The following is a 22,344-nucleotide window of genomic DNA, read 5'->3' as shown; positions in this document are numbered from 1 at the left end:
CACAAAATTATGACATAATTCAGCATGCATTGTACCCCTATCAGGTCATAGGTATTCTTTTCAATCAGGCTGTATCCCTACACCCTATGAGAGCCTCACTTTGAAGGTTAAGGTCAAATAAGTCAATATGGAGGATTTCTTCAATGATGTTTGACACAGGGTGACACACTTTGATACCAAATTGTGAGGTAATTATGCCAGTTACAGCACTCAAAATGTACATGATAATTGTGCAGATAGGTGGAAATCTGAAAGTTATCAGTTTGGGTGATGAATATTTTTATTTCTTTAAATTAAATTAAATTTTATTATATTTATATTTTCAAAATTTGTAATTTCACAAATTATGACATAATTCAGCATGCATTGTACCCCTATCAGGTCATAGGTCATTCTTTTCAATCAGAATGTATCCCTGCACCCTGTGAGGGCCTCACTTTGAGTAATTGAGCTAATTGAAACAAGTGAAAATGGAGGCTTTTTATCAAAAATACCAGAGGGTAATTTTTTCAAAATGTGATCCTGGGCCAAATGGTGAATGTATAATGTGGAATGGGCCTCCCAGACCAAATGGATATGGTGCTATTAAGTTCAAATCACCAATCACAGGCCAGTATCGTACAGTAAATGCTCACAGATTAAGTTTCATGGTCTTTAATAAGGAGATGGACATAGATGGCAGTGACATCAGTCACCTGTGCCATAACCGTCTTTGTATGTTTAAAGATCACTTATCTGCTGAGCCACATGCAATTAACAGCTCGCGCATACAATGTGTGAACCGGATGTCTGTCAGGGACATGGACAATACCCTCCCTGCCTCTTGCATCTCAGAATGCATAACATATAAGAATGTAAAACAATAACAAAGTTTAATTTAAAGAAATATTTTATGTCATAAAATCACATATAAATATCACATATAAATATCACATGATACATTTATTCAAAAGCATACATTTATTCACATTACTATTTTTTATTGTTTAAAGTCAGTCTTCAATGTCTAGGGTTCATATCCACAGCAGAAATCCTATCATGCAAACTGATAGTTCCTATATTATATGTATCACTTGAAGGTTTGTGACAAAAATTACTTTGAATAACTGTGGTCACAGGAGTTGTCCTTTCTTTGACTGTCAATATCTAATAATCCTTTCTTGTAGTCAGCTTGTTGATCTCTGTGCAAATGTTTATATCGTAAGTGATCTCTAATTTTACTTCCTTGCTGGACTAAGTGCCTTTTAATCACCTGTGGATTGTTTTGATATCTTTTTTGATAGTCCGACTCTTTGTCCATCTGACGCAGTGAACGCCTCACCCGAGCTGACAGTTCGATGCCACAGTACTTGCACTTTTCTATCATGGATGTTCCCGGGGGCGTTGTTCAGCCTGTGGATGGTGGATGCAGCTCTCCCAGTCATCGTTCGTGAATAGTTCACATTCTTAGGTAAGGAAACACTGAGAGAACGGTTCGCAGCCTCACATTTCTGTGTGTCTGTATACAGTTTCATTTGCTCTACAGCTGAAATACTTAGTTTAATCTTCAGAAGTTCCAGTACTAACATTTGTCATTTTCATTCATATTCAGCTCTGTGATTCTGTGTGTACCGAGGAACATGGATCGGTGCCACCAGTTGTTCGTTATTCCTCCACTGCAGACGACCGAGTACCGCGAACACTTTGAACAGTCACCACCGTAGCACGAAAGTGTCGATTGCAGGACCTTTGGTAAGTTTCGTTTCAGTACACCGATATTACCAGTGTGTAGTTTCATCAGTTCTTTAAGAATTAAACTGCACCTTGCTTTCATATCCTGGCTGAATACCTTCTGTGCTTCACGCTTTTGTTCACGGGTGTACCCAGTAAACATGTCAGGACTGAAGTTAGCTTTGTAACACTTACGAAACTGACTCTGACCTAAGTGGGTTGGATCGGCTAGCCGCTGCACTTTCCACATTGGATGTAGAAGTTTCAAAGCACTACCAACTCCAGCAGATGATCTGGAATCTCCATCTGTTGTGACGTATTTTATGAGAATACCTTGTAGAGCCAAGTCTGTTCCGATATCTTTTCCCATCTCGTATTCCGACAGCGGAGCAAATGGCGGCAAGTTTGCTGTGCAGTCAGGATGACCACCGGGACACGTCACATGAATACCTTTGTTTCTTAACCAGGCTCCGGTCCAACAAAGTTTATTCTGGAAGCAGGCACTTACAATGAATTTTCTTTCAGTCATTGTTTCACACGCAAGTCCTATAGCTTGTGATGCATTCTGGCCCGGTTTCTTCCGACTTGTTATTGTCGTGGAGTTGTATCTCCCATCCATGGCTATGTTAATTTCATCACGTTCATTTCCACGTTTCATGTTAATGTCTTTCAGTAGCTCAACTTTTTGTGCCATATCTTTTTCATTTAGATCTGTTACAGCCGTTGATACCTTGTATGATGTTCTCTGCATACTGCTCCGACACGGTGGTGGAATGTCCATGCCTGCCAATAGCACTCTCGCTCTCGTATTGCCGACGGGAGTATCTTGGAGACCGATAGCAAGACCCACATTAGTTTTTGCTGCATTTGGGCCAGGTTTATTTGTCTTCACCTCATTGTACAATTTGCTTTCAGGAGCAGTGAAGTCACAATTCACACAGTGTAGTGTGACTTTCCAACAAAGACCCCACTTAACCTCTTTTAATATTTGCATTTCAGGCTCGTCGCACTCAGGGGAAGCTGTTGAGTGGTATCTGAAAGCTGCATTCCATGCATCTACCATTCTGTCATTGTCCATTATTCTCATGCCTTCTTTGTCTTTACACTGTTGTTCTTCTTTCATTTCAGACGCAGTACATGTACTCGTATGGGACGTAGCAGGCGGACTGGCTGTGACACACCTTCGCAATCTGGAGTGGATATGGTGGCTGAAGTGGAACTCGACTTCGTGACCAAGGCAAACTCGTCTATATTCATCCGGACTACTGGTCGCAACTTCTCAGTGTGAGATTCTGGACTTGCATGTTCATGCAGCAGAGTTGCACCCTTATTCCAAGGTGCATGTCCCTTCTTGAACTGTGTCTTTCGTCTTGTATTGCCTTCCATGGATGTGACTCGTAGTGTATAAAACAGTGAAATACTTATTGTGGTATGCATGTCCACCCTTATATATGTTCATGTGTGATGTCACTTTCAGTTCTGATGCATTAAAACATTTCAGTGCAGTGGCAGTTGACAGCTTTTTTTTGTTCACTGTGTATTCGGTACTGCATCTTTGCAGACTGGTGCCCTGTCCTCTGCATTCAGGTGTGACCTGTTACGGTGTGCAGACACCTTGCTAATTACCCTCACCAGAATGACACTCGAGCAGTCCTAATTTGTAATTGGCATATATTGACTGTGTGCAGTATCCAAAATTTTACAGTTTTAAAGATTAAATTTTGTTTAAAAAGAGAACTTTGTGGGAATTTTTTTTTTTGAAAATGTATCAATTTAAATTAAATTGTTTTTTTTTGTTGAAAAAATCATATTCCTGCCAACTGCTATATTTCAATTGCAGAGAACACAATAAGGAGCAAGTTTCTTTTTGTTGTTCAGAAAAATGTCTGTAACTTTTAAAGTTATTGCACTATTGGGAATAATTTGACGCAGATTGCCGCCTTTTGTGGCACAGGCAGTCCCCCATTTCACAGGCTCCAATAGCCATATTTGGTATCAAATATTCTTTTTATTGCCTGTATGCAACTTGACATATGTATTTAAATGCCATATGTGAGTTTGAGTGTCATGGTGAAAACAATTTTGGTCTGATAGGCCTCAGACTAGAGTTATCCACCCATTTGGTTGTCCAAAATACGGAAGTTAATGCGAGAAAATATAGTTTTCTTGTGATGTGATTAATGGCTGGGGAGCTGCTTAGTATACTGGATTGTTACACTGGGTTTGACAGGTGAGAGGATGCAGTTAGTGAATATGTGCACTTGGTTTACACTGGATACTGCATAATGTCCCCCAGAGCACATTGAAGTCATGCAAAATTTGTGTAAAATGCAGAGAAATGGGTGTGATTCGGTCCCTTAGCCCACGTGTGTTTGTTCACATTGATATAACGCGGAAAAGAGCTGGACAACAGATGTCGTCCTTTCGAGTGTTCAATGGGCCCAGGCAGGTAATGTTTCCCGTGAAATGCTAATTGCCTGGTGAAATTAATAAAAGTGCTACAGCCACTGGGGCTACATGAGAATACATAGTGAAATTAATTGTGGTCTGAGGTCATCTCCCAAGTAAGACCTCGATATAGAGTACTTGCCCCTTAATATAGTCTACTCAAGACTTCTCAAAATAACAATCTTAAATAATTTAACTTTAATATAATAATAATAATTCAGCCAATGCTTAATTAATACCCAACTTAATCTACACTAATTACAAAATATATTACCAAATTACAATACCCAAAATATTGCCAAATCAACAAATCTATATTCCATATAATAAAACATTAATTATTAAAAACATAAATACATATCACCTATTTTGAACACAACTTAATTCCGTTTCCCTTACAAAGACAACAAATTTAGTTTTCTATTTCTATATATAAATAAAAAAGAAATTGTGCAGGGACATAAAAGTTACACTTTCTATGTATGTATGTGTGTGTGTGTGTGTGTATGTGTGTGTGTACTGCCTGGTGTGTTGATATGCAGCTTATGTCAGTTTTATTTGGTGTAATGTAGACCCCCACCCCTGGATTTTTGCAGGTAGAGTAAATGTCATGTGCAACCTTTTATAATTTATAGTCCGTCCCACTGGAAGTGCCTTTTTTCATACTATGGAATTTATTACAAGTTATTTATTTCTTAACCGATTGATTTCTAAATTGCACACAAATTGTATTATTATTATTTATTATTATTATTATTATTATTATTATTATTATTATTATTTTGTTATTTCCAAACACTTTAAATTATTTTTCTTCTTACGTCAAATCAAACTGAAGTTATTTACAAAAAAAACCACAATTTTGTTGGAGGATGGATTTGTATTTGTTTGGTGAACTACCTGTCTGTGTTGATACGCTGCTTATATCAGTGATATCAGTGATATGAATGGACTATTGGTATAGCTTGTAAAAGAAAGAAAGAAAGAAAGAAAATCAGTTTTATCAGTAAACGATAACATATCGGCAATAGAAATTGCTTTGGTACATTGGAACCTCAACACATTAGGCTCGAACAAGAAGTGAAACTGAAACTAAGTAATTGCAGGTGGCTCCCCTGCTTTGCCCGTGAAGTTAGTACCAAGTTTGGCAAGTAGAATTGTGGTTTTGACATGATAGGTGTAGAAACACATATTTTGTTTTGTGTGTACATCAAATGTCAGAACATTTGTGTTGAGGGCCAAGCAGTGTTTGTATATAAATATAATATTATGTTGTTGTGAACTCACTGGATCAGTGGATGGATATATGAATGGGTGTGAAAAGGCTCGTCCTTCAACTTAAGTATTTTTACTTCCTGGAAAAGTTAAAAGTGCTTCCTTTCAAGTTTTGTGCCGCGTGATAAGGTAATTTTTTATGAGTTGCAATATTGTTTTCAAGTGATGAGCTAAACCTATTTTAATTTAGTTTTTTTTGGAAGGTTCAGTACATAATATTTTGAGGAATATAGGTGTCATGCACCACAACTTCTGCCAGAGGTCGACTTAGCGTAGCGGCCCGCGGCGCCTTAGCTGTGCAAGTAAGCGTTTTGCTAAGGTATAAACGCCTTGACCAACTGACTACTGGATTAATTTTTGACGTTGATTTTTTTATTATTATTTTTTATTTGAGGGGGTACACATAACTTTTACTTATATTTTCACTTAAAATGTTTATAATTAAATTTCTGTTACATTCATTACAATATTTAACTTCATCCCATTGGTCAAGACGTAGCAACGGGAGTTTGTTCAATTCTCGATGAACTCAAAAATTACGTCATCAGGGAACGTCATGTCTGATGACATCATTTTATCTTATTGAGCGTTATTGTTTATGGACCAAAAAGAATTCAAAATAAAGTATGAACGTTTAATGTTATCATTAGCAGGTATTAATTTCTGTTATTTCTTTTATGTTCATCAGGGTATGAACACGAAAAATTATCTGCAAAATTATGTGAGAACGGCTTTGCCGATTCACACAGTTTGTGGATGAATGTAAAAGAAATAACAAACAATCCTTAAATAAGTACATAAAGTTCATATTTGAATAGGTAAATATTATTTTTGTACATTTTTCTAATTTTTATGACATTTTAGATCAGTTAATGTTGACTAAAATCGGGCAAAATTTTTAAAAGATTGCATTAACCAAGCTACACAGTCTCGTGGTATAATATTCTTGCACACTATAAACTTGTGCAATAAATAACATGGCAAAACAACTGGTATGTGGGTCTGTATATACAATATGGAATTATGTATGGGAAGGACATGTTGGCATATACATGTGTACCAGGAAATCTAAGGTAACCAGAAGTCAGTTTTGGGCCATTCCGTGGTATTTGGTCCATGGGTGTGGAAATTTCAAAATGATCTGTTAAACTAAGTTTATATTATAGCTTAAAGTTAACACCCTTAAGCACATGTATACAAATATACTTTTATTGCCAATTTACTTATGTTTTATGGGTTTTAATGACAGTTTTATTTGAAAAAATAAATTTGGTAATTAAGCATCATATCTAAAATATACTACATATGAAAATACTACTTTCCTTTCTTTCATATCATAATTAGTATATTAAATTATTTTTCAAAATATTTAATGTCACATCCTGGCTGATTTGACATATAAAAGTTAGTTTTATTTAAAAACTATTTTTCAGAAATAAAAATCCTTTTTAATTCTCCTTTTTCTCAATGTTCCAAGTACAAATAAAAGGTATAATGATGACTGGTTGTACATTAAATGATTAAAATAACCACCTCAAACTTTGAGCCAGGACGTGACATTCAAGATGGCATGTTAAATTGAGTAAAGATTAAAAATGTATTATATCTCTATATATAGAGAAATTGGCAAAAATGACTAGATAATGCACATGTACCTAAAAGAAATTACTTTTGTTTTCAATATTTTTGCTCTCACCATTAAGAATCAGAAACAGAGAAACTGGACGTTCGGGGGAGCATGTTCAGATATTTAACATGGATTTATGTAGATACAAAAATACTATTATCAATTAATTCTATTGCCTCTATGTTTTGACCACACAGTGAATTATTGATAATCCACCAATTTAAAGAATATTGTACTTGTACTAAATGTTCCAAATTGGTGTACAAATACAATAAATATTGTGTCAAAGAATTGTTCAAATACAATGTGCTGCTAAAATCTTACATTTATTCCTTGGCAGAGACAGGTATCCAAACATGATTTGGAATATATAAACCAACATTTCTCCAGTGAAGGATGTAATTGATAAAGATATATGTGGAAGATAAAACTTGGGTTGGGGTCATTCAAATCAGTTGTGTCGTTGAGATTTTTGCTATTGTCATCCATCAACAGTTTATATTAATATACATTGTTGATAGTTTGGCCTATCAGATAATGATGAACAGAAAGAAGAAACTGTCCAAAAACTATAATTTCTGTACCAACTGGGGTTCATATTTTGTATTCCAATTAAATCATATGATCATAAAAATACAAACAAAAAGCAAAATATATGGTAAATTGCAAAAATTCTACAGAATTAAATGTCTGGCCTACCATAAACTTACTCAGTGTCATTGATAGTGTATCTGTAGATATAGATATCTATCTCAATACATGTTAAAAATGTTTTTACAACATTAAAAAAATATTAAACTTTAATTTATTTTTTTAAATTTTAAAATAATAAAGTTGAAAAACAAATGTTGACGTGCACTGAGGTGAACATTCATAGATAGAACTATAAATGAATCTTTACTGATGCAGGACATGTAATTTATGAGAAATGTAGCTACATTTGTACAATCAATGTTGAGCTAAATGCAAAAGTTTATGCCACAGCCAACGAAAAAGTTATACCTATACTTCATCTTTTTAGTTTGTACATGTATTGTAATGTAAAGGTAAGACAAAAATTACCAGACTTAGCAACATCAGGATAAACAATGTTGTTGACAGTATGGTCTCTGGTTATAAAAGTATATTATATGAATATTGTATGAGAACTTTTATTTTGCACAACGACAGTTCAATTAATTGGGATTTTATGCACTTATTTTGATAATAAAAACACTTAAAACAAGTAAATATCATTGATTTCATAAATTAAAAGTGTTTCATTTGTAGTATTTGATATACATGTCATTTATTAGTTGTGTAAGTGAACTGGACAAAAAGTCACGTCCTGGCTCGTCACGTCCTGGCACGTACTGAAATTTGAAAAAGGACATTTTACATCAAAAAGAATATTTTTTTAGTAAATTGCTATACAGCATTTAGAAATAGACTGGATATTGTGTTAAACAGTGTATTTCAATAAGCAAACATTCTGTCAGGAGAGCAGAGGTTTGGAATTTACTGCAGTGTTAAAAAAGTGATGTCCATTTTCATCACGTCCTGGCACATTTACTTTTCACTTTATAAGTCATTTTTTTTTACAAAAACAAAATTAGTCCTGACATGCTTATACTACTATATTTCCATTTAAAAAGAATTTTTAGTGAAGGAGATCATAAGTGTTAGAATGTCACGTCCTGGCTTAAATAATTACCATGGAATGGCCCTTCTCGTGAATTTTACTTAGGTAACCGATTGTTCGGTTATGTGAATATAGTTCTTTTAACCGATCAGCTAGAACTACCTCATCATAGAACAATTGAACTACAGTTCTATGCTACATTGGTGGTTCAAATGTATTTAAAAACAAATTGATTTTCACTTCTATTACTGATATATATGGTACTTTTAATTTTAGAATGTAATTGTTCACCACATAACCAATTGACAGTTCTTGTGATTTTAAAGTTGCATAACCGACACATGAACAGAACAACGGTTCTCGTGAAATATTGTTCCCTGAGAAAAGGTATCACAGCATTTTTCTTGCCATTGACAATATGTTCAATTTTCGGAGAACAGCAAGTATAAGGATTCAGGGGCAACCATGGCACTAAAGTACTGTCGGAAATAGAATAAACATGATTTTCGTCGATTATTTCTTACATATTAAACTGACAAGTAAATATTTTGTAAATATCTATTTAATGATAGTCTACCTAATTTAGCATTTACTTGTTTGGGCGCTCATTGATGTTCAAGGTGGTGTTTACTCTTGAAATTAAAAGAAAAATGTCAGTAAACAGGTGATTTGTGCACTTTATTGGAACAGACTATAAAACATTTTGGTCAATGTGTCAATTTCATTGCTGTTACAATATATGAGGGACTGTTTCTGATGATGGTTTACCCATATCCCCCTCCAAAACTAAATATTTGTAGTCATTTATAAGTAACTTTTTAGCAAAACTGTCAAGAACTATTATGAGTGATCCATTATACTGGTATTAAAAGTGCTATCTCAGTGTTGCACAATGACAATTATTGCAAATCTTTCTCTTTTTTTCTCTCTTTTTTTAAAAATAAAACACTGATTTAACATTTAAAGAAGACACCTTTAACAATATGCCCATAAATGATTATAGGAAATACTTTTATCTACTGGTAGAAAATACATTTTTATCTTTATCACAGCTCGCATATAACAGGCCTTTCCCCAGGATTTTTTTAAGGCGCTTACATATTTAGCATCATTATAACACAAAAATCAAGCCAAAAGAAGTGGGGTAGTGGATTGAGAACAGTTAAGTGTTTGCCTTCAATCCATTAAATCATGGTTTTTTTTTTTTAAATAACCCATCAATTCCCCACCCACAACAATTTCATAATTTGCACCATGTTGTTGCTGTTGATTTCAGAGTCGTGTTAAATGCTTATTGTCATTTCTGCTTGTAAAATACCTAAGCTAAGAATGCTGACTTCACAGTATATTCCATTTATATATTTTTTAAAAACGTTAATAAAAGAAAATTGTACGGTCTTTTTAAAATCCAGCTAACTTATTAAATGTCACCTCACAGTTTCACAAATATATATCTAGCATTATCTAACAAATATGATTATTGTAAACTAATTTAGTGTACGTTTTAAATGCAATTTGAATAAATACTGCATGTTCATTTCCCGCGATCGCAATCTGCATGCATGCTCACGACCAAAGGTACAAAATTAACAAAGACAAAGGAAATAACCGAAACTGCAGTTGGTATTCATTGATGCAAACAACTATTGTTTTTCTACAAATTTACATCAAGATATACATCTGTGTAATCGTATTGTTTAATGTTCGCAACGTTGTCTCTTGACACGTGGGTGTCAGCTGACTGAAGCGTGACGTATATTACGCCGAGAGCTTTCCTCAGTTCAGCCAACGAACGTTTTGTTTTCGCTCGGTCTGGCTGAACTCAGCCCTTGGGATAGCCGACATGTATTTCGGCCCTGAATTTCGGCCCTGAACTGGCATTTGTATTCAAATTGACATGCATTGTCGGTTTGTTTTTATTACTTTGGTTCAAAGACTACAAAATTAAAATAGCAAGTTACATATCTTCCAGACATTGAATCACCGTCACATTGCTGTCATACATGTCGAATGCATGCCGTTAAAATTAATAACCTTGATTATTAAAATTAGCAAACATCATAAGGCATACGCTGTATTCTGGATAAGACCGTTTCTCGTTACCGGTCGTGAGATCGCTATTATGCTATTTTTTTGGTCGATCCGTGACCGTTCATTTTAGCAAATAACAACGTAGTTACGGTTTCGATATGGTAAATATATACCAGGATTAATGGTGACATGTTTTACTCAAGAATTTCACCTTCAAAGATGTTTATTCAATTAATAGGTATTTTCTTTGATTTGTCTTGATGCGTAATTCCCAAGCATACAGACATTATTACAACAAGCAGTTATCTGGCGGATTAGTAGTAGCCGATCACCTGTACCACGTGACCAGCACAAGCCCGCCAACAATTAAAACGGTGCGATCAATGGACCTCAAAGTGAACATCTAAAGAATTGCAGAGATACCAAATGGAAGTGCGATAATGTGTGGTGAATGACGTTACGGATCACAGCTCCATTGTTTTGTATACATGTTACAAATTAAGCCGACACGGTCCTGCAGTTAAGGCGCTTACCAGACATGAAGGCGCTTACGTGGCTGGCTAAGGGAGCACGGGCCGTGCCGGCTTATCGCTCTAGGGAAACCCCTGTATAACTATGATATAGCACCTTTACATTGTTGCAAGATTGTGTAAATTTCTAATGTACTTATATTGAATTTATATTCAATAAATATGCTTGTCATAATTAATAATTTATGCTGCAATTCAAAATAATCAGTTAACTTGCAGTTTTAAATTAAAAGTTTGTTTAAGGGTAAATGAAATTGACACATATCGATCAAAATGTGTTATAGTCTGTTCCAATAAAGGTCACTAATAACCTGTTTAATAACATCTTTAGTTTAATTTTAAGAGTAAACACCAACTTGTACATCAATGAGAGCCCAAACAAGTAAATGCTAAATTAGGTAGAGTATCATTGAATGGGTATTTACAAAATATTTACTTGTCAGTTTAATATGAAAGAAATAATCGATGAAAATCATTTTTATTCTATTTCCGACAGCACTTTAGTCATTATTGCTGTGGCAAAATATGAACCCGGAACCATTTGTTTGAAACACATTTGAATTTTTATGTCAAAGTATCAGACTTTAAAAAAAAATAAAAAATATTACAATGGCTGTAAACTCAGAACAGCCCCTTTAATAAAATAAGCACTGTTGATGAATATATCAGGATACCTCTTTAAATAAAATATGTTTACTGTTTGAGATATTACAGTTTTTAAGTGACTGTTTCTATAATGACTCAACAAAAATGTATAGATCCTATTTGCTGTGTGGATGCTTAACTTCGTTAATTTAATGAAAACACAGTTCATTACAGTGTAGCCTCTTAAATGATGTTATGATGACATCACTTTTTATAACAATTTACCGGGTATGTATGATTCTATGAATTGCTTAAAATGAAAGAAAGAAAGAAATGTTTTATTTAACGATGCACTCAACACATTTTATTTACGGTTATATGGCGACAGACATATGGTTAAGGACCACACAGATTTTGAGAGGAAATCCGCTGTCGCCACTACATGGGCTACTCTTCCGATTAGCAGCAAGGGATCTTTTATTTGCACTTCCCACAGGCAGGATAGCACAAACCATGGCCTTTGTTGAACCAGTTATGGAACACTGGTCGGTGCAAGTGGTTTACACCTACCCATTGAGCCTTGCGGAGCACTCACTCAGGGTTTGGAGTCAGTATCTAGATTAAAAATCCCATGCCTCGACTGGGATCCGAACCCAGTACCTACCAGCCTGTAGACCGATGGCCTACCACGACACCACCGAGGTGCTGCTTAAAATGATGTGCAAATGCAGGCCTCTGAGAATTGAACATTTGTGTTCACCATTTATTAGTTATGCAAAAACAAATTCAGGTAACTCATTTTGTTTTTACAAAAAACCCGTCATGATCATGTAAGTGATGTCATAAATTCAATGCGCGAACAAAAAATGTGTTATGCAAACATTACTTATGCGAGTGATGCGCGAATGAAAAAAACTATTGGTCTGGCAATTTTCAGATGCCTGATTGCATTAAAAGTATCACAGTGAATGCGATGTGACACCGATTTCCATTGATGGATATAAGAAGATCAATGTCAGATTGTTTTCAGTGTGAATACAGTTTGTCAGGGTTCTCACGGACCCGGAGTCCTGGGTCCCTGACGCAGCGATCAAGGATGGGATGCACCATATTGCATAAACGTGCGTCCCTTTGGACGCAGTCTATTTTTATTTTTTATTTAACTTCAGTACAATTTTGTTTTTAAACATCTAAATTTACTGTACTCAAACTTTGAGATGAAATGTGATCCAGAAACCCTTTTCCTTTGCAGAAAAGAATGACTAAATAACTGGTAGCTACAAGGATAGAATTATCCAAGATGGACTTTATCCCTGAGGATGTTGATCAACCGTTCATTGGAAGAGCAGATTTCCTGAATTCATTGTGCAGTGCTTGGATGAGAAACCGAGTGTTTGGAATCTTTGGTCAGAAGTCTGTTGGCAAGTCGAGGACGGTGAAGGAATTCTTGAAGAGACTTCAGTCTGATGTTGGAGATGACGGCAGCCTGAGAATCATCTCTGTTGACCTGCAGGGTGTCACATCCATGGAGACTCTTCGCTTGAAGATCTTGCTTCCGCTAGGTTTCATCAATGAGGTCTGGAACGATGCTGATGACTGGGTCTTACAGATGTATGACAAAATTAACACTGACACTCGTCATGCCTACATACTGTCATTTGACAATGCTGAAGACTGCTTGAACAGTACAGTGAAAGATGAGTTTATATCAACCTGCAGTACCATCATATCGACTTGTCAAAATACTAGGATAATTTTTTCATCAACGACCAAAATTGCCCGTGGCTTTCCATTTTTCTTCTGGCAAGAGTTACCTCCCATGAACACTACAGATGGATCACAGCTAATCAAGTCCATTGCACCTTTTGTTGATTTTGGAGAATACCTTGAAAAAATTGTTGAACTGTGTTGTGGACTTCCATTAGCCATAACTATTGCAGGTTTGTAACTTGTGTAGTCTGTGTGTCTGTCTAACAATGGTTCTGCACTAAGCATTACAAGGTTTTAATTTCACCACAGCATTGATGGCAATTGCCTTAGGTGCCCTCCTTATTTGCCGTTATTCTCAAGTGCCTAATAAATATTTTCTAAAATCCATTAAAAGTAGGGTGTGGAAATTTTTAAAGAACCCAATAAGATTAAGAGTAAAGTGCAGAATTAGCATAGAGTGGAAATTAGATAAATTGTAGAAATTGTCTAGTAATGAAAACAGAATACAACAGTAGTAAGATCTTGAAAGTATGCATATGCACGTGTGTCTGTGTATGTGTGTGTCTCTCTGTGTGTGTCTCTATGTATGTGTATGTCTCTCTGTGTGTGTCTCTGTGTATGTGTCTGTGCGTACATTGTGTGTGTGTGTGTGTGCGTACATTGTGTGTGTGTGTGCGTACATTGTGTGTGTGTGTGTGCGTACATTGTGTGTGTGCGTACATTGTGTGTGTGTGTGTGTGTGCGTGCGTACATTGTGTGTGTGTGTGTGCATACATTGTGTGTGTGTGTGTGTGTGCGTACATTGTGTGTGTGTGTGTGTACATTGTGTGTGTGTGTTTGTGCGTACATTGTGTGTGTGCGTACATTGTGTGTGTGTGCGTACATTGTGTGTGTGTGTGTGCGTACATTGTGTGTGTGTGTGCGTACATTGTGTGTGTGTGCGTACATTGTGTGTGTGTGTGCGTACAGTGTGTGTGTGTGTGTGCGTACATTGTGTGTGTGTGTGTGTGCGTACATTGTGTGTGTGTGCGTACATTGTGTGTGTGCGTACATTGTGTGTGTGTGTGTGTGTGTGTGTGCGTACATTGTGTGTGTGTGTGTGTTTTTGTTTGTGTGATATAGTCTGTCTCATCCTATAAAAATGTGTTTTTGTTTTTGTTTGCAAATAGCTTCAGTTTTGTTTGACGTAAAAGTAAAAATAAAGGTGTTTTGGAAATAACAAAAATATAGTATTGTTGAACGTGTAATTTAGAAAACAAGTGGCTCAGAAATAAATAACTTGTAGTAAATTCTATAGTATGAAAAAATGCTTTCCCCATGGGACGCACTATAAACATAATGTTTCTATTACCTAACTGTTACAACTGTGTTACTGTCACACGCAATTCATTAAAACTGTAGGTGTGTTTGTATGTTTAAATGAGATTGCAGTTCCATGCAAGAAAACCAAAACAATCGGGGTGGATGACAGCTCGCTAGATTCATCTCCTATATTTAACACATGGTGAATTATAACAAAACACAATTTCATCAACTTAATTTTTACCTGTATCATTTTTTATTTTTAAAGAATAGGTGGGGACATTTAGGATGCCAAGGGCTGGCATGCATAAATCTCATCTGAAGATTCACAAACATCTGTGATCATCGGCCATGCCTGCTGTTAGCGGAACGCACCAAAAATAAAAAGCGGTTAGGGGACGTAACCATGGCTAATTATTTGATAATTTAATTGTAATAAGCGCTGGGAGCCAAATTAGTGCAGGGGGTTAAAAAAATTTCAGATGTAATTAAGCGTAGGGTGCTGAATAAGTGTAGACACCAATATTTTTTCACAAATTTAATAAACATAGGTGTACGTTTATTTAGCACTCCAGAGTATGCCCTAAAATCTTGCGGAGTTAACGTCAAGAAAAATGCTGTGCTGCCTAATTACCTGGTTTGTCACCGTGCCCTTTGGAATATTGTTTTTTTTTAAATCCAGCATTTTATTATTTAGAAATGATACAAAATGTAACATGAAAAATCACATCTAGCGAAGTCTGACTGCTTGTTGACACACAAAGTGACAGATTAGTTCTACCAGGATGTAAAACAAAATGTGCTAAAATGTCCATAAAAATAATGTTATTTACAGCAGTTTTTAAGTTGACAACATTTATAAATACATTCTTTGTGACTTACACATTAATAATTTTAAATATATTAACCAATATATCTTTTCGACTTGGCAAGATGATTGTGACGTGATCAGGAACAAGTTTCATTCTGCCAAGCTAGTCCTGAGAGAGTGGCAGTCCTACACAAGATGATTGTGACGTGATCAGGAACAAGTTTCATTCTGCCAAGCTAGTCCTGAGAGAGTGGCAGTCCTACACAAGATGATTGTGACGTGATCAGGAACAAGTTTCATTCTGCCAAGCTAGTCCTGAGAGAGTGGCAGTCCTACACAAGATGATTGTGACGTGATCAGGAACAAGTTTCATTCTGCCAAGCTAGTCCTGAGAGAGTGGCAGTCCTACACAAGATGATTGTGACGTGATCAGGAACAAGTTTCATTCTGCCAAGCTAGTCCTGAGAGAGTGGCAGTCCTACACAAGATGATTGTGACGTGATCAGGAACAAGTTTCATTCTGCCAAGCTAGTCCTGAGAGAGTGGCAGTCCTACACAAGATGATTGTGACGTGATCAGGAACAAGTTTCATTCTGCCAAGCTAGTCCTGAGAGAGTGGCAGTCCTACACAAGATGATTGTGACGTGATCAGGAACAAGTTTCATTCTGCCAAGCTAGTCCTGAGAGAGTGGCAGTCCTACACAAGATGATTGTGACGTGATCAGGAACAAGTTTCATTCTGCCAAGCTAGTCCTGAGAGAGTGGCAGTCCTACACATGATGATTGTGACGTGATCAGGAACAAGTTTCATTCTGCCAAGCTAGTCCTGTGAGAGTGGCAGTCCTACACAAGATGATTGTGACGTGATCAGGAACAAGTTTCATTCTGCCAAGCTAGTCCTGAGAGAGTGGCAGTCCTACACATGATGATTGTGACGTGATCAGGAACAAGTTTCATTCTGCCAAGCTAGTCCTGAGAGAGTGGCAGTCCTACACAAGATGATTGTGACGTGATCAGGAACAAGTTTCATTCTGCCAAGCTAGTCCTGAGAGAGTGGCAGTCCTACACAAGATGATTGTGACGTGATCAGGAACAAGTTTCATTCTGCCAAGCTAGTCCCGAGAGAGTGGCAGTCCTACACATGATGATTGTGACGTGATCAGGAACAAGTTTCATTCTGCCAAGCTAGTCCCGAGAGAGTGGCAGTCCTACACAAGATGCAGGGAGGATGAAGTAGTCTTGTGCTGTGCCCGCATATTTGACACATTCATTTATGCCCAAGTACTCCAAATATTTTTTTTTTTTTTTATCATATTCATTCAACTTACAGGTATACATTGAACACTTCCATGTTGATTTTTGAATTTTCGTAAATTTGTATATGTACTTGTAATAATGTAGCATATCTGCTACATTGGGCATTTAAGGAAAATATAGCATTAACCTTGTAAAATACATTAATATGGGATATATCTGTATCAAAAATAAATATTAGAGTCCAAAACAATAAGGTGATATAATTTTTGTCTCAGCAACTTGATAGAAAGTACATGTAAGTTGCCTTCATGCCCCTTTTGAAGGAAAGGTTTGCCTTCGTGCCTCTCCAACTTGCCTTGGTGCCCTCATTTTTGCTATTATTTGACCCCTGACATTGTTGATGGTAGGATATCCCTCCTGGGATAATTTGAGAAAAGAATTATGTGTATATCTGTTTATTATTGTCTGTCTGTGTTTTTCCAGTCTAATTAAAATTAGCTCCACTATTACATGTGGATCTAACACCAGCCAGTTGGAGCTCATGTCCACCAATCAAAACCTTACTTGCAGAATCCTGCCAGTGATTTAAAACTAACAACACTGCGTAGTCCCCAATGTCCAGGTAACATTTCGTCTGTAAATAATTTAAATATTGACCAATCACACTTCGCCTTTTATAACGTTATTTGGGAGCATACAAATTCTAAAAATATCGGGCGAGTCTATTTTAGTGGCCGCAGTACAGCGAACCATACCAATATGTACGGGGTAGGTTATCAGTCTTCAATTTTACATTAAAAATTATTTATTTATTTATATAAAAAAACAAAAAACAATTAGTCTTTAGTTTTACATTACAAATTATTTATTTTATAAAATAAAACATGTTTTAAGGCATTCGTAATTCACACGAAACATGTCGTATACCCTCAGGATAATTCGGAATGTTTTCAAATTATTTTTAAATCACTGGCAGGATTCTGCAAGTAAGGTTTTGATTGGTGGACATGAGCTCCAACTGGCTGGTGTTAGATCCACATGTAATAGCGCGCGTGGAGCTAATTTTAATTAGATTGGTGTTTTTCTCTCAGTTGTTTCACCCAGTGCTCAACAAAAGCTATGGTATGTACTATCCTGTCTGTGGGGAACTGCATATAAAAGATATCTTGCTGCTAACTGGAAAGGATAGCCCATTGCATGGTGGAAGCAGGTATCCTCTCATCTGTGTGGTCCTAAAAGGCTGTGGTATGTACTACCCTGTCTGTGGGATGGTGCATATAAAAGATCTCTTACTGCTAATCGAAAAGAGTAACCCATGAAATGGCGATAGCAGGATTCCTCTCTCAGGGGACAATATTTCGAAATCTGAGGGAACCGGAAGTCGGTTCACGTGGCTTTTACCTAGGTAACCAATTGTTCGGTTATGTGAATTATATTTGCGTAACCCGAGGGTTACCTCAAAATTACGTTGAAATTATATTTTAAATACATAGTTTTTAGCTGAAACGTAAAGTTAAAACAAATACAAAAGAAAACATTTTAGGAAAAAAAAAATTCTTTAATGCTTGCTAAAGTTAACAATATTATAAAATCGGCTCCAGTACTGAGACAAAATACAGGGGCGTAGCCAGAAATTTTCTTAGCATTACGCATGCCAAAGGCGTGCCCGAGCGGGGATATTCGGGGGGCCTCCCCCTGTGAAAGTTTGAAACAGGACGTCTATAGATGCAATCTGAGCTTTTTTTTTTTCTTTTTTTTTTTTTGTAATCTTTTTTTTTCGAGTCAATTTTAAGAGGATATTTTATAGAACAATTACAGACAGCCTCGACCTATTCCCGGATTTTTTTCTTTGCATTACGCACATGCATACTGTTGCGTAATGCCTTTGAAATATATACATAATCATTTGGAGGGATTCCGTTTTGCAGTGGCTATGCTACTTTCACTTTATCGATGGTACTTCTATACTACAGTGACATTCCAAATGTTTTGCTTTTTTAAAGCTCATTATGCGATGTTAGTATTTTTCAATTTTTGTGACACTTTTGGATTCCTGTTTACGTTAAAATTGTTTTTAACATATGTAAAATTATAGGCAATCCAATATTATGTCTACATATATATTCCTTTAGAGATAAAATAGCAGATAATTTAGCCGTCCCCAGCGGTCTGAGCACATTTCTTTAAAACTTTTGGCTCGACCCTATACTGAACATTTCCTTTATACTGGTTGCAAATTACAACTGTTGAAATATAACGTTTACAGATTTGCTGTGCATCAAGTATCTAAAATTCAGCCTTTAGAAAACATTTGTCGAAATACTAGTACCGGGTAGTATGTCTGCGTGAATAAACGTCCTGTAATCATGAAGTTTGCAAGTTTTAATTTCTGAACGTTTACAGGTCATGACGTAACCAGTTTGCAGTTCGCGTAATTTTAAGTTTGCGTAACCGACACGCGAACAGAACGGTGGTTCGCGTGAAATATTGTGCCCTGCTAACTGTGTGGTCCTTGTCCTTAACCATATGTCTGATGCCATATAACCATTAATAAAATGTGTTGAGTGCGTCGTTGAATAAAACATTAAAAAAAAAAGTTTCTTTCATCTGTCTGTCTCTGTGTGCATGTCTTTCTTTCTATCTTTCAAGCCGTCTATCTCTCTCTGATTATATATATTCCAGTCTGTCTGTAAAATCTTTCTGTCTTGTCTTTATAATTGATCACTTTCTCTCTCAGGATGTGAGCTGAGCCAGTCAGAAGGAATATCGTTCACTCCAGCAGAGATGGTTGACATCCTCAGTCAGTGTAGACTTAGAGCACTCAGTTCAGAAAGCTATGCTTCAGAGGAACAAGTTGGTATGGTAACACTAGAATTATGTGAAAACAAGATTTCACAAGAATTGTTCTGTCTGCAAATTTGAATTCATATGAAATGTCAATAGTTTATATGCTGAATAAATACAGAGCTCGAACTTAATGACAGCACCGATATATAAATAGTCGTAGGTATGGAGCATCACTGACGGCACTTTTTTGCTGTCGGTAAAGCTCCTCAACAATGGCAAAATGTGCACTCCTGGTGTACATTATCTGCAAATATTTAACATTTGCACATTTGAAATATGTCTTCATGCATACAGCAAAATGACCCAACTTGAGTCATATGTATTGGCTGCAAATGTCACTTTTTAAAATATTGTCATAGGCAGGCTCAAAATTGCCAGTGGGCTGTTTCACCAACAGCAGTTCTTTAAAAAATTGCCGTGGGGAGACAAATCTAAAGTTTGAGTCCTGCACTACGTTTTAAAGTTAACAGTTGAAACTTATTTCACAATATTTTCAAAAATAATTTTGGATAATTGAAAAATACAATATCATTAGCAAATCTACTTTTTAAAATACATGTACATTTAAAGTATCAATGTAGTACAGAGCATATAGTACATGTATCATGATTTTGTTACTCACCAGAATGCAAATATAATTCACATATAACCGAACAATTGGTTACCTATTGTCCGAACCAAATTGTTAACAACTACGAAAAATTACTCTCCTACCTTTAATTGCCGTTAGATTTCCTCCAAAGTTTGTCCAAACACAAATCTTGAAAAACCCATTACAATGACACAGATTCCACATACCAGATGATAACCATGTCACCTATATCGACTTAGCTGAGAGCGCATAGGGAAAAAAGCATGTAATTTTGTATCAGCTGCCATTTTGACTTTTTATGGAATATTCTTCAAGAGGGGTGAAAGGATAGGACTTAATCTAACGTCATAACATGTTATGATATAAAAGCTAATGTGATGACGTTATATTATTATTTTTTTATTATTATTATTATTATTATTATTTTAATGATACCACTAGAGATCATCAATTTCATATTAATTGTGTCACATACTTTGGAGGCTTTCACCCCTCTTGAAGAGTATTCCATAAACAAGCAACATGGCAGACGGCAGAAAACTGCATGTATTTTTTCCTATGCAATCTCAGCAAATACAATATCGGCAACATCGTTGCAGTCTCGTGTGTGGAATCTGTATATTTGTAGTGTTTTTTTTGCGATTTGTGTTTGGACAAACTTTGGAGGAAATCTAACGGCAATTAAAGGTAGGAGAGTAATTTTTTGTAGTTGTTAACAATTTGGTTCGGACAATAGGTAAAAGTCATGCAAACCAACTTCTAGTTTCCTCATATTTTGAAATATTGTAACATTAACTTCCACTACATTTCTTTCATGATGATTAAAATGCATTGTAATTACAACTTTGTCATTAATATGGGCTTAGAACATTGTAGAATTTCTTTAATGTTGCCACAAACATCCAGTGTAACAATGGCCTGCTTTAGATACTTTAATTGGATGACATCCCAAGTTGCCAGGTGACATCAGGAAAGATTAGTTGGCAATGCTGCTTGCAGTGTGTTACCTTTCAAAGCAGGGGTGGGGGACGTAACCCAGTGGTAAAGCACCCAACTGATGCGCTGTCGGTCTGGGATCGATCCCCATCGGTGGGCTCATTAGGCTATTTCTCGCTCCAGCCAGTGCACCACAACTGGTATATCAAATGCGATGGTATGTGCTATCCTGTTTATGGGATGGCACATATAAAAGATACCTTGCTATACTAATTTAAAAATTTAGAGTTTCCCTTCTAAGACTGTCAAAATTACCATATGTTTGACATCCAATAGCCAATGATTAATAAATCAATGTGCTCTAGTGGTGTCTTTCAAATATAGTGAGGCTATAAATAGGTATCAGTGTTTAATGTTACCCATAATACAACATTAAAGGGCAGCCATAGCAACCTGTCACCTACAAAATGTTTAATGTTACCCCAGACGACAATATAGGTTGATCCAGAACTTCATACTTTTTCCCATTCCGTCTTTTTTTCAGTTTTTAAGTTTAAATCAAAGTAAATGTTTATCAGTGGGCCAAATACTGGTAATCATCATTGTCACATTCACTCAGGGTGCTATGACTGCCCTTTAATATAGTCTTGGGTAACATTAATATGTAGTAAATTAAATTCAGTTATGTTCATTATGTGGATACATTGGTTTGTTCCCAGGATCTGTTTACAGGAAGTTTATTGAGCAGCTAACAAGGGAATTCCAGCAGAGACTTGCTGTGTTGGGATACATCCCAGGATCCTTCACAGACGTGGAGGCCAGTCAACTACTGGGTATGTAATGTGTTGATCAGTTACTGGGTGTGTAATGTGTTGATCAACTACTGGGTCTGTATGTGTTGATCAATTACTGGGTGTGTAATGTGTTGATCAACTACTGGGTATGTAATGTGTTGATCAATTACTGGGTGTGTAATGTGTTGATCAACTACTGGGTCTGTAATGTGTTGATCAACTACTGGGTATGTAATATGTTGATCAACTACTGAGTATCTAATGTGTT

The 22,344-nt window shown here is 36.1% G+C and overlaps 1 protein-coding gene across 3 annotated transcripts in view; it reads left to right on the top strand.

Annotated features, from left to right (window-relative positions):
* The first annotated feature begins 4,106 nt into the window (after positions 1 to 4,106).
* The window catches only part of LOC121370288, a 40,226-nt gene continuing 21,988 nt past the window's right edge, over positions 4,107 to 22,344 (top strand). For 2 of the 3 annotated variants that reach the window (XR_005957663.1, XM_041495426.1), the window contains exons 1-4: positions 5,476 to 5,562; positions 13,080 to 13,767; positions 19,645 to 19,764; positions 22,002 to 22,115. Coding sequence is in view for 2 of the 3 variants with exons in the window: in XM_041495426.1 (XP_041351360.1) it covers positions 13,128 to 13,767; positions 19,645 to 19,764; positions 22,002 to 22,115 (874 nt within the window). In the remaining variant the exon portion in view is untranslated. Of the gene's footprint in view, positions 4,160 to 5,475; positions 5,563 to 13,079; positions 13,768 to 19,644; positions 19,765 to 22,001; positions 22,116 to 22,344 lie in introns of those variants that run through there. The other variant, XM_041495427.1, reaches the window with a different exon arrangement.

This window comes from Gigantopelta aegis, chromosome 4 (genome assembly GCF_016097555.1).
Source record: "Gigantopelta aegis isolate Gae_Host chromosome 4, Gae_host_genome, whole genome shotgun sequence".
Taxonomy (NCBI): Eukaryota; Metazoa; Mollusca; class Gastropoda; order Neomphalida; family Peltospiridae; genus Gigantopelta; species Gigantopelta aegis.
The sequence above is the reverse complement of the archived record's forward strand: the minus strand, read 5'-3'. Positions and strand labels throughout refer to the sequence as shown.